We start from the raw sequence: 12574 nt of genomic DNA, 5'->3' as shown, positions 1-12574 counted from the left end.
ACTGACCAATTTGAGTGCATCGCATAACTACACTTAGTTGGCCAACTGCTTATGGAATGATTTTTTTTTTTAAATGGAGGCGTACCCCCGGCCTCGGCATCATAATGATGCATGCAGCCATTTTATTAAACAATCCACGAAGTAGCATAAAGTCATAAAAATATTACAGCTCGCAAGTGGAGCGAAGCAAATGAAAAAGAAAAGTACATGCCGACAATCACAACCGGAATGACAATATGAAGGATAAGCTTCCTAAACTCCTATCCTGTTATGCGATCGCCATCCGAACCGGTTGAATATAGCCAGTGCTACCATCTCCCACTGGTTGCACCCAGTAACCAAAGGCTCCCTGAATTCCAAAGGAGTGAGTAAGGATCACGTACGGATCCATGCGGTAGCTCTGAAGATGACTTGCAAGAAAGTTAAAGTGTGTTGTCTGTTAAAAATCAAATCATTCCTACAGTTCCATATAGCCCATAGAAGCGCACATATTCCAATCGAATACGAGCCGCAGTAGTATGTTCAACCCCAGTTAATCACGTTCCAAATAATGACTCAATGTCAACTGGAGGATTAATGTTGAAGGCTATATAAATTGTTCTCGAAAACAATTTGGCGAGTGGGCATTCAAGGAATAAATGTTGTATTGTTTCATCATGATCACAAAAACAACAACGTGAACTACCTACCCATCGCCTCTTAATTAAGTTGTCCTTGTTGAGTGTTACTTGCTTGTGGACAAACCACATGAAAATTTTAATACGCAAGGGAACCTTAATCTTCCAAATATGCAACGATCTCGAGATTGGGCCATATATGAATGCTTTTGTTTGCCACAGGAAAAATATGTTGAGCTAATTTGTATACGAGTTGGGAGGACACAAATATGCTACTAGTTGCCGCTGAGCTTAACAGGCTGGCCGACAGTTAAGAAGACGACCTGTCTTTTGGTCATTGCTCAATAGAATAAATAAGCATGTGGTTTGCTTCGAAATCATGCTAGCTAAGTTATTAGTAGCTTGTTAAGGTTGCTGATACAACGGATTTCATTTTCAGTCGATCTCAACTCCTGATGTCTTCTTTGCTTTATGCCTTTTCCTCAGAAGTTCTTGCCATTTTCTCAACGGAGAGAAAGGCTGGCCTCAATTCTGTCGACGACTCCAAATGGGCGGAAGTAAAGCATATCAATTGCTATGCAACATTTATGGGGTACTTGTGGATGGCAATGAGAGGGGTGAGCGTCCTAGTGGTTACGTGGACCACCGTCGTCCTTCTTGGTGGTTTCGTGTCTATGCTAAATACCAAGGACTTTTGGTTTCTCACGGTGATTACCCTCGTACAAACTGCCGGGTTAGTCTCTGCTTACTTTTGTAGCTTAATTTCTTTACAAACTTCAGTTGGAGGCCATCTCTTTAATTTATCATGTAGGTGTGTCCAACAACCTATGAGAGAATTTCGGTTTTGTGTTCCAAAGCAACAAGCCTATATACTACCTCTATATCAAAGCCTATAAAAACATGGAAAGTGCGTAGGAGCACCTGCGGGAACTGGCGGAGCTTCAGCAAGGCTGAATGGGCCGTGGCCCGCCCAGCCCATGAAGTTTTATACAGTATACATCTACTCTTGGGCCTTAAAACAGCAGCCCATAAGCTATGTTCTTCTTGTTGGCCCGCCCATGTTTGGACTGCGGGCTCACCTCCCTGGTATCTCACCGTTCAATATGCATCGGGATATGTACCACTATATGTGGATTGAGCGTATTCTTTAATTTTAGTTCAATGCATAGATATATTCTCTGTACCGTCTATCTCCGGGCCCCAGCACGTCTGTTACAGCGCCCAACAACCAGCAACTAAAGCTGTCTTTACTCCTGTAACGGCAACATCTTTAATCAATGCATTCATCGTTTCTTCCTCCTCTCTTCTTTCAACTCCCTCGTTTCCAACTTCAAGCCAATTGCCCCGCACCACGTTTCGTGAGCTCTGCGTCACCTCGTTGGTCAAGCTCTCGAGGTCGAGCTTGTCGAGGAGGGCTTGCTGGTGGCTGGTACGGTATAGCGAGTCTGAGTCGTGCACGAACATGCATGAAGTCCTCCCACGGAAGCAGTCCTCGACGACATAAGCTGCCTTTCTCGAAGCTTGGAGTTGTTGATAACGTAGTAGCCTACTACTCACTCCGTTCCTAAATGTAAGTCTTTGTAGAGATTCCACTATAAACCGCATATGGATGTATATAGATGCATTTTAAGTTTAGATTCATTCATTTTGCTCTGTATGTAGTCCATCTAGTGCAATCTCTATAAAGACTTATATTTAGGAACAGAGGGAGTAGTAGGTTTGGGACGAACTGGGTCTGGTTCTTCAGCGGCGGCGAGTACACGGGCTTTCTTGGAGCTTGGAGTAGTTAAGGCTAGTAGGCCAGAGACGAACTGCGTCTGGCTCACGGGCGGTGGTGAGTACACGGGCTTGTTCTCATGGACGATGCAGCGATCCTCTTCAAGGCCGTCATCGAGACGGTCACCACCAGTGTTTAAGCCGACTTTGACGGCGAACTTGCATGGCTCATAGCAATAAATTACTGTTGCTGTTCTGAGCTGCTTTATTAAATGACGAAGGACATGCATGCACTGCTAGTCTGCTACTCCCTCCGTTCCAAAATACAAGTCCTTTTAGAGATTTCAACAAGTTACATACGGAGCCAAATAAGTGAATCTATACTCTAAAATATGTCTACATACATCCATATGTTGTAGTCCATTTGAAATGTCTAAAAAGACTTATATTTGGGAACGGATGGAGTAGTATGCTATACGTGTTGGTCCGGTATTCACACGTAAGAATTCATTTCCACAAGAGTGGCGCGCATCCCAAGCATGCAGACGATCGGCAGTGATTTCGGACTGCGTAGTCGCCAAGTGCTCCTAATCTACTTACATAAAAACATGTTATATTTTGATACGGTGGGAGTAGGAAATTAGGGTCGGTTGAAATCCTACATGAAGATTTGAAACTTTACAAATGCGAGAGAAGAAAAAGACTAACATATGAATTTGCATATCTCTTGCAAGCATGACGGTCCACTAATTAAACTGAACCATGGATATTGCATCCCAAAATGCGTTATATTGTCCATTAGGAAGGGGGAATTAATTGATTGGAGCACTTCTGAAATACTACCTCCGTTCTGGTTTATTGGTCCCCTTAATATTTTGTGCCAAATTTTGATCATGAATTTAGTTAACAAAATGTTAATGCATGTCACAAAAAAATAGTATCATTGAAAACTATGTTCAAATACGAATCCAACGATATAATTTTTGATGGCATGCATTAATATTTTATCAGCTAAATCTATGGTCAAATTTTGGCACAAAATACAAAAGTGACCAATAAACCATGATGGAGGTAGTACATTGAGAAAGTTTCATGTTTCTGACATAGATCAATCAATTTGTGCTACATGAAGTTGCACAACATGTGCAGTTTGGTGCCGAAAGTTGAAGCATAATGAAAAATAGTGCCGAAAGTTGATTCAGCGAGCATGTACAGTTCAATTCCTATATGCAGCCATATACGGCGCGTGGCAGCGTGGCGCCAAGCCCACTGTCAGTGACTGGGCGGGGCTGGAGTGTCTTTTTTGCAGAAAGCCCCCTAAATTAGTACCAAATCTCATAAAAGCCCCTAAAACGTCACTATGCATCTCCATGACCATTGTGTCCCACCTGTCAGTGAATAGTACAAAACTAAGGGATAATTCATATGAAAAATGGTGCCCACTTGGGGTCGAACGCCCTCATCCTTAACTATTCATAGGAATAGAGGGCGTTCATTGTTACCTCCATTTTTGTACATTTCAAAAAGAAAAAAATAACCATACAATTTGAATGCTATATGCTCCCAAATCCTTATCTATCATCGAGATTGTTTTGTCATTATATCCGGTCCTCACTGTCAGAGGCATCAACTTCGTCTTCGATATTGTGCATGCATATTTGTTCTTATGATAAATGGTGTTTTTATTAACTCATAATGTAGCATAAAGGGGATACAAAGCATAATGAGCATACAACCAGTTTCTGCATAATTAGGATGCATACAGAGAAAACGAACTCACGCAACAAAGCATTTTTTCGATAAAGGGTGCTTTTATTATCTCAAAATGTAGCATCAAGCGGATACAAAGCATTATGAGTAACATCCGGCCTTTGCATAACTAGCATGCACATAGCCAAACACATAAAGTCTGACAAAAAGAAAGGAAAAAACCGACAAATCGGCGACAGTAGTCATATAGACCGACACTATGCCTATGTCGAAAGGGGTGGTGGACCGATCCGGAGATTATCCTGCCACCCATGTTGGGTAAAAACCTCAGTAGCCACCTGCTCCAACCGCGTACACACCGCCTTGAACAGAGGTTTGTACTCCGCTCGTTGTAGCGTAGACCACGTATGAAGCGAGTGCGTACAACAGAAAATAACCTGCAAAGGAGAAGCATTTTTGTCATTGAAAACCAAATCATTTCTACATAGCCAAAGCGACCATAGTATGGCATACGCTCCCACCCTTATTTGCGTTTTGAACCTATTTGGAATACCGTCCAACCAATGACCAAAAATATTGTCGAAACTTATGGGCGGATACAAATTTGACACTATTTGGATGTGTGGAAACGTAGAACGTGCAAACTTGCATTGGAAAAATAGGTGTTTGACTGTCTCTTCATTAGTACAAAAACAACACTTCTTACTTCCTGCCAGTTACGCAACAAAGTATTACGCTGGCAACAACAAAGTCTTACAAGACCGAAATGATGCCTAAGACGAAGAGGCATGGCAACAACAAAGTCTTACAAGGCCGAAGCTATGCCTAAGACGAAGTGGGTGGAGTGCCTATACGTAGATTATGCCACCACCCATGTGGGGTAAAAACATCCTTGGCCACCTTCTTGAAACATGTCCAAATCATCGCAAACAGCGGTCGGTGTACCAGTCGTTGTAGAGTAGACTACGAATGGAGCAAGTGCATACATCGGTAGATAACCTGCAATGGAGAAGAATTTTGACCACTGAAAACTATATCATTTCTACATAGTCGTAGCTACCATATCAAGGATGACGCTCCCACCATACAAGTACTTTAAACTCATCCAAGTTGCGTCCAATTTGTGCAAACATAGATATTCCGATTCCCACAATATTATGCCTTATCTAGAGTCTTCTATAGACATAGTTAAGAGAAAGCACCAAAGTATATTACCCTAAACACCGGATGATATTTGATTGCAAACACAACTTATGAATGATGTTTGGCTAGAATGGTTTTATCATCTACCATGCTGACATCTTCCAAAACATGAACATCCAACAGGGTCTTTGATATGCATCTGAGTGAAAATTTAATTGCTATTCCAAGATTATGCTTGGGCTTCTTGCATACCGTGACAATCACAATCACACGGGAAGGTACCACCAGATCCTCCACTTTATTTTAGTTTTACCCATTGTTTCACACAAATATTGTTTTTTATAGTGCACACATTTTGGCCTTTTTCTAATTATAATTTGCCGGCAGAATATATTAAAGCTCTACTTTGACGGGTGGCGACTCGTCAGGAAGTTATGGCCAGTGGTGACTTGGTTATCACTGATGGGCTGGTGGCCCATCAGGGGACAGAGCACTTGTATATACACAATGGGCAATTTAGATTTCTTATATACACATTGGGCATACACTTATAACCAGCTACTACTAACCATATGATACTATGCATTGGGGAGATAGTATCATCATCAGACTAGTGTGACCGGTCTAATGATGGTTAGAAGTTCTTCATTGCAAAATTAATAATCTTAATTTGCAAAATAACACTCATAAATTAGTAGTTACACCTATGCAAAACTTCCTCATGTGCCACACATGTTAGCCAAACCCATCTCATGGCCAGGTCTGCTTGCCACCATGGCGTTATCCTGCCTACCGTTCCGAGTTGGGTAGGTGATGTAACCATCCACCAAGTTAACAGACCCAAAAGCTTACTAGTTTGCAACATGATGCATCTAGCTAGCTAGATGCACCCACCCACTTGCAAGTACTCCCTCTGTTGCTATTTGTAACACTATATTGTGGAATTTAACGCGCACTACAAAAGGGAATGGAGGGAGTAGAAGTAAAGGTGCTTTTTGTTGTTTTGGTGAAGAGTCTAAATATTTTCAAGCATGTGAAAGTTTTAAATGTTATTATGGGATGTATTATATGTAGGTGGACAAGTAAGGAGAAACGAGAGGTCCTGTATGCCATGCCTACCAGCCCCAGTTGGCAGATGGTCTCTTATGGTACGAAATGTGCTTGGTGCTGTCCTAGAGATCGCTCAAGGAATTGCGTTCGCCAATATATTGTGCCTGCTAGCAGCTATCTATGGGTTTGGATTGTACATCACTTGTGCCGGTTGCGTGTGGCGTCTAAAAGAGCGTGATTATGGCAGCTCCGATGGAGACGGAGCAAACAAGAATCCGGCCCTTTTTGTGCTATACATCCTAGGCGTGTTCCAAGGTACCATCTTGTTTTATAGAATAATGCTGGGTCGTGCAGGGAGAAGGATAGCGAACCAAGTGGCCGAAGAATACAGATTTGAGGATTACTCGCCTGTTTTGGGCTACCTTGACGAGTTAAGGATTGGATGCGACAAGGACAGTTCATTTGCTAGAGGAAGGAACCTCATCACATATGCACTACAGCTGATGGAGTCCCATTCACCGGATGACCTCCTTTCGGGGACAAGGATCCTGGACACACTCATCACATATGATGACTCTCCTCAGTCACCCGAGGACCTTCCCAGCACAAGTGTTACCGTATGGACCGGGTATGTCAATGTCAACATACACACCCCGAGACAGGAGGAGCAAAAAGGCACGCGCATGCCGATGGTGAAAGAACGGCTGATTGGCTCGTCGTCCTCTGGGAAGATATTCCAGAAACTGCTCAAGGCGCTCGATTCCAGGAGCCCATGCAACGCAGAGATGAGGAAAAAAGCCGCAAGGATTGTGTGCGCGCTTGCTGGCGACATCCATTTGAAACAGTTCCCTGGAGGGATCAGATGCATATCTTCCCTGCTGGATGCCTCTCTGCATGAGGTGGATGAATACAAGCAGCTCATGCTGCAAGGCTTGTTTATTATTGAGAAGCTCGCCACCGACGAGGACAACTGCAGAGTCATGAGCCACATAAATGGTCTAGTTTCCATGATCATGAGGCCTCTAAGCCGCGACCTACTGCACCGTGTTAATCATGATGAATGGTCCGATGTTGTAGATGCATCACTGCGATTGACGTGCACCTGGCTCAATACTGCTACAGGAAATAGTGGCGAAAAGCTGTGCAGCCAAATCATAGTGAACAAGGAAGCAATCAGCGCCATGCTGACCATTCTCATCTGTGATAAGTGTCATAAAGAACGGCTTATACTAGCCATGAAGGTTCTTCTCATCACAAAAATACAAGGCCAAGAAAATATCGTCGTGCAGCTACTAGGCATCTTTCTTGGTTACAGGAAGGATGATTACATCACAGGATTGGCTGGTGAAAAGCTTCTCATGCTCTCCAAAGAGAGCAAAAGCAACGCAAAGACCATCTTAGAAGGAAACATCATCCTAGAACAAAATGGTGATTCTGCTCAGAGGATTATCGGAGCATTATATTTTGAGGAAAGGAATAAATTCAGAATATGTGCAGCAGGGATCCTGGAGGGTCTATGTAGTCACTACATCGTAAGCCAAGAATTACCGCTCCACGCGGTGGAAAATGAGCTATTTGAGAATCTGAAGAGACACATAACCGATTACATGCCAGGGGTAATCATTCTCGACTAACAATAAATTTTCACGTATTCATATATATAATATACCATGTCTTGAATTAATTGTTACTCTAGGTAAACTAACTAAATACAACTTCTTTGGCATTGCAGTTGCTCTTGAAAATGCTTCCTGCACAGCGGCAGAGAGCAAGAAATGTCTCACTGGATGCTGACGTAGAAAGGCAAAACACTAGTGTTGTTTCATCATTAGATAATGCCCAAAATGGTGTGCAACCCGAGGATAAGGAACTGCAAGCAGCCTTGCTGTCTCTATGCTTCACGGTATACCACAAAATGATCGATAAAGAAGATGATTTAGCTCCTCTGCTTGATGCAGTTCGCTTGAAAGATCCTCAGTTTAACTTACCGGAGAGGCTCATTGAATTGGTAGAAAGGAACAGTGACTCCACGGTGGTGGACTGCCTCAGAATCGTGAAATATACTGCTAAGATGGCCAAATCCATGATAAGACACAAGCATTTCTACTCTGACCAAGACCTTGGTAGATTGACGAACTCACTGGACAAAGCTTGCAGAGATATGAGCCATGTTGACGCCTTTGAGCATTTATCTGGAGGCGATGGTACTGATACTCTCAGTACCCTCGTGCAAGAAGCACGTAAACTGTTGCATCCAATGGAACAAAGACAGAAACCTGAGGTTTCAATCAAGGGAAAAGAATATGAAATTACTGAGCAGGGGCAGTCCTCATCAGGTTCAAGCGAAAGTGATATTCTCGGTTACCTGTGTGTACTGTTTCGGGAAGAAGAACAGCAACCTGAGGTTTCAAGTAAGGAAAAAATAGTCTGAAATCATGGAGCCCAGCCATCTAGGACATCTATTTTTTGAGCATGGGCAATCCTCATCAAGTTAAGACTTGTTACTCCTCGGCCTATTATGCATTATGCTACGCATGATCTGTTATTTCTCAAACCTTCGCTGGGAGTTTGTGTGTGTAATGCGACCGGCAACGGCATTCTGTTTTTGTGATTGCGAGAGAGTGAATAACGAACAGAAGATCCGTCCTGGGTGATGTCAGTTGTATCTCTAAGTTGTGTTTGTTACTATGAAACTTAAATTCAGTTACTTATGTTTGGTACTGCTACCTTTTGTAATGAAGAAAGGTTGTGTGCGATGTGGAGACTATCTAGTTATCTAGCACAATTGGTTCTGCTCTGAGTTTGCTCTTGAGTTTTTGGAAAAGAAGCCAGATTGCCTGACTTTATGCCCATCAAACGGAAAAGGGACTAGCTGAATATGTAGCCACAGCATGGCTTAGATAGAACTGAAGGAAGAGAGCATGACGTAGTCTAATATGCTCCGCTCTTGAGAGGGATCGCGGCGACAAAGTTAGTTTTCTCTGTAGAACAAAGAAGATGTAGGCGGCAACACCAAAATGTGCTGAGATTCCATGATTACCATAGCAGTACTTCTTCCTCACTAATCAATCAGGATGTGTCTAGTTCTCAGTCAAGTGACATAACATGCAAGAGAGAAAAAAAACTGAAAAAAAAGATTCTGTGCGGATCTTAATGTAGTATCTCACGGATATAGCATCATCTGAGACTTAGCAAGACTGAATCAATTAAGGATTCCCGCGCTAGCTCATTTTGTAGACTAGATTAGTTGAGTAGAATTGAATTCCTACTATACAAGTACTCCCTCCGTTCCAAATTACTCGTCGTGATTTTAGTTTAAATTTAGTACTGACTGCATCTACTAATGGCCTCGAGTACGTGTCCGACACAACCGCCTCCAGTACGGTCGGCAAAAAGAAAAAACACCAACATCCATTTTGCGTCTAGACCAGAGAAATAACATTACTTTTTAAGTAAATTTTAAGCCCGCCTTTTCACTAAGAAGATGAGAACTTGCCAGATTATAAGGAAAAGTGGTCGAAAGCCTATACATCTGCAACAAGTGCACACTTCAACCTCGAGGTTAGTCTCACGACGCCGATCCTAGAACCTTCCACCACTTCCGCAGCGCGCCGTCTCCGGGGAGATTAATTTCCTCTCCCCGAGGGCGCGGCACCCGATCTAATCAAAGATTAGATTGGTTCTTTAGATTAGTTTAGAATCTCGAATTTCTGTTAGACCAAATTATATTAGGTTGATTTCTTTCCATTAGCCAAATAAATTCTTATTAGATTGATCCCATCTGGTGAAGAAAATCGAGCAGATCGGTGCAGCGGCTGCACCGCCAACCTACCTCCACTCGGACGATGCATCGCCAAGCTATACAAGCAGCCACGAGCCGTTCGACCGCCCGAGTCTTCCTCGATCCGATCCTGCGAGCGTCCTCGAGCAGGCCAGAATCACTGAGCTTCTTGGCCTGCTCAACGTGGGTACGACGGTGTGTTTCCAGAGCAGCCACGCGCCGAGACCAGGCGCTGGAGCAGCCGGCTTCAATGAGGCGACGCCGCGCGCGGCAGGCTCCTTCTAGCCCAGCCGCACGTCGACTTCGACCGGGGCAGGCAACAACCGCGTGCAAACCCATCCACCAATGGACGTGGACCCAAAAAGATTAGGAGATTACATGTTTGCATGCAGGTTATTCCATCTATGCTAATTACTGCTTTGGGTCGTCGGCCAGATGCAATCTCTTCGCTGCAGCTCGAACCGGTCTCCAGCGCACGGACGACACACGTCTGTGATCACGGGAGAGCAGTTTTCTGCTAGCCAACTACGACGCCCGCGACACCATCATCTACATCGACCGATCTGCATCTGCACCAAGCCATCGAGCTACATCACCTCCTGCGTCAACCTACGCCGCCGATCTGTACCTGCAACGAGCACGACGACATCGCCATGATCTGCACCAGATATTCTTCATCGAGTTGAATCCCTGCACTTAGCTGTACGACTACATCAAGAAAAGAAACAAATCTTTGCCGAGCACATCTACGGACCCAACATGCATCATCCACACGCCAAGCCGGTGTGCAAAGCGTGCAATTCTTCATCGTCTTCTTCAGCACGACACACCATCAATACCCGTCGCCACGAGGGAGCCTCCAAGCGACGCATCATCGTCGACACGCCGTTGCATCGCCGACACTTCATCGCCAAGGTCTTCATCAACGTGGTCTTCATCACCATCATCGTCAACACATTGCCGCCGCCTCGTCCACAAGATGGACACCTAGCGTCCTCTGACAGACTTTTCTGCAAGACGCGACCTCGACGACGGCAATGACCGCGTCACGACGACGGCATCGACCGCGTTATTCATGACGGCACGACTGCATCGACACGGCGTCACTACGGTGACGACCCTACACGGCCACACGGTTCTGGCAAAACTGATGTGTGCTCGATGGGTTTCCTCCGGTCTTGGCAAAACCGGCGGACTCAACGCCGACGGCACCCTCTGACATCCGCAAGGTGCATCGTCCACGTATGCAGCTCTGTCATAGCGCATGTCATACTTTGGTTCGGCGGTATTGTTGGATGAAGCGGCCCGGGCCGACATTACGCGTACGCTTACGCGAGACTGGTTTTACCGCCGTGCTTTGCACATAGGTGACTAGCGGGTGTCAGTTTCTCCAACTTTAGTTGAACCGAGTGTGGCTACGCCCGGTCCTTGAGAAGGTTCAAACATCACTAACTTGACAAACTATCGTTGTGGTTTTGATGCGTAGGTAAGAACGGTTCTTGCTCAGCCCGTAGCAGCCACGTAAAACTTGCAACAACAAAGTAGAGGACGCCTAACTTGTTTTTGCAGGGCATGTTGTGATGTGATATGGTCAAGGCATGATGCCATATTTTATTGTATGAGATGATCATGTTTTGTAACCGAGTTATCGACAACTGGCAGGAGCCATATGATTGTCGCTTTATTGTATGCAATGGAATCGCCCTGTAATTGCTTTACTTTATCACTAAGCGGTAGCGATAGTCGTAGAAGCAATAGTTGGCGAGACGACAACGATGCTACGATGGAGATCAAGGTGTCGCGCCGGTGACGATGGTGATCATGACGGTGCTTCGGAGATGGAGATCACAAGCACAAGATGATGATGGCCATATCATATCACTTATATTGATTGCATGTGATGTTTATCTTTTATACATCTTATCTTGCTTTGATTGACGGTAGCATTATAAGATGATCTCTCACTAAATTTCAAGATAAAAGTGTTCTCCCTGAGTATGCACCGTTGCCAAAGTTCGTCGTGCCCAGACACCACGTGATGATCGGGTGTGATAAGCTCTACGTCCATCTGCAACGGGTGCAAGCCAGATTTGCACACGCAGAATACTCGGGTTAAACTTGACGAGCCTAGCATATGCAGATATGGCCACGGAACACTGAGACCGAAAGGTCGAGCATGAATCATATAGTAGATATGATCAACATAGTGATGTTCACCATTGAAAACTACTCCATTTCACGTGATGATCGGTTATGGTTTAGTTGATTTGGATCACGTGATCACTTAGATGATTAGAGGGATGTCTATCTAAGTGGGAGTTCTTAAGTAATATGATTAATTGAACTTAAATTTATCATGAACTTAGTCCTGGTAGTATTAGCATATCTATGTTGTAGACCAATAGCTCGCGATGTTGCTCCCCGTTTATTTTTTATATGTCCCTAGGGAAAACTAAGTTGAAAGATGTTAGTAGCAATGATGTGGATTGGATCCGTGATCTGAGGTTTATCCTCATTGCTGCGCAGAAGAATTATGTCCTTGATGCGCCGCTAGGTG

At 44.2% G+C, this 12574-nt stretch overlaps 1 protein-coding gene across 3 annotated transcripts in view; it reads left to right on the top strand.

Moving 5' to 3' along the window:
• Positions 1-8956, top strand: part of LOC123168186 (uncharacterized) — an 11024-nt gene extending 2068 nt beyond the window's left edge. The window contains exons 2-5 of one of the 3 annotated variants that reach the window (XM_044586057.1): positions 1104-1350; positions 5370-5464; positions 6261-7852; positions 7969-8956. In XM_044586057.1, coding sequence (XP_044441992.1) covers positions 1104-1350; positions 5370-5464; positions 6261-7852; positions 7969-8667 — 2633 coding nt within the window. In that variant the 3' untranslated portion in view covers positions 8668-8956. Of the gene's footprint in view, positions 1-1103; positions 1351-1799; positions 2188-5369; positions 5465-6260; positions 7853-7968 lie in introns of those variants that run through there. The other 2 variants (XM_044586058.1, XM_044586060.1) reach the window with 2 other exon arrangements.
• The last annotated feature ends 3618 nt before the right edge of the window (positions 8957-12574 follow it).

This window comes from Triticum aestivum, chromosome 7D (assembly GCF_018294505.1).
Source record: "Triticum aestivum cultivar Chinese Spring chromosome 7D, IWGSC CS RefSeq v2.1, whole genome shotgun sequence".
NCBI lineage: Eukaryota > Viridiplantae > Streptophyta > Magnoliopsida > Poales > Poaceae > Triticum > Triticum aestivum.
This window is presented reverse-complemented; position numbering and strand designations above follow the sequence as displayed.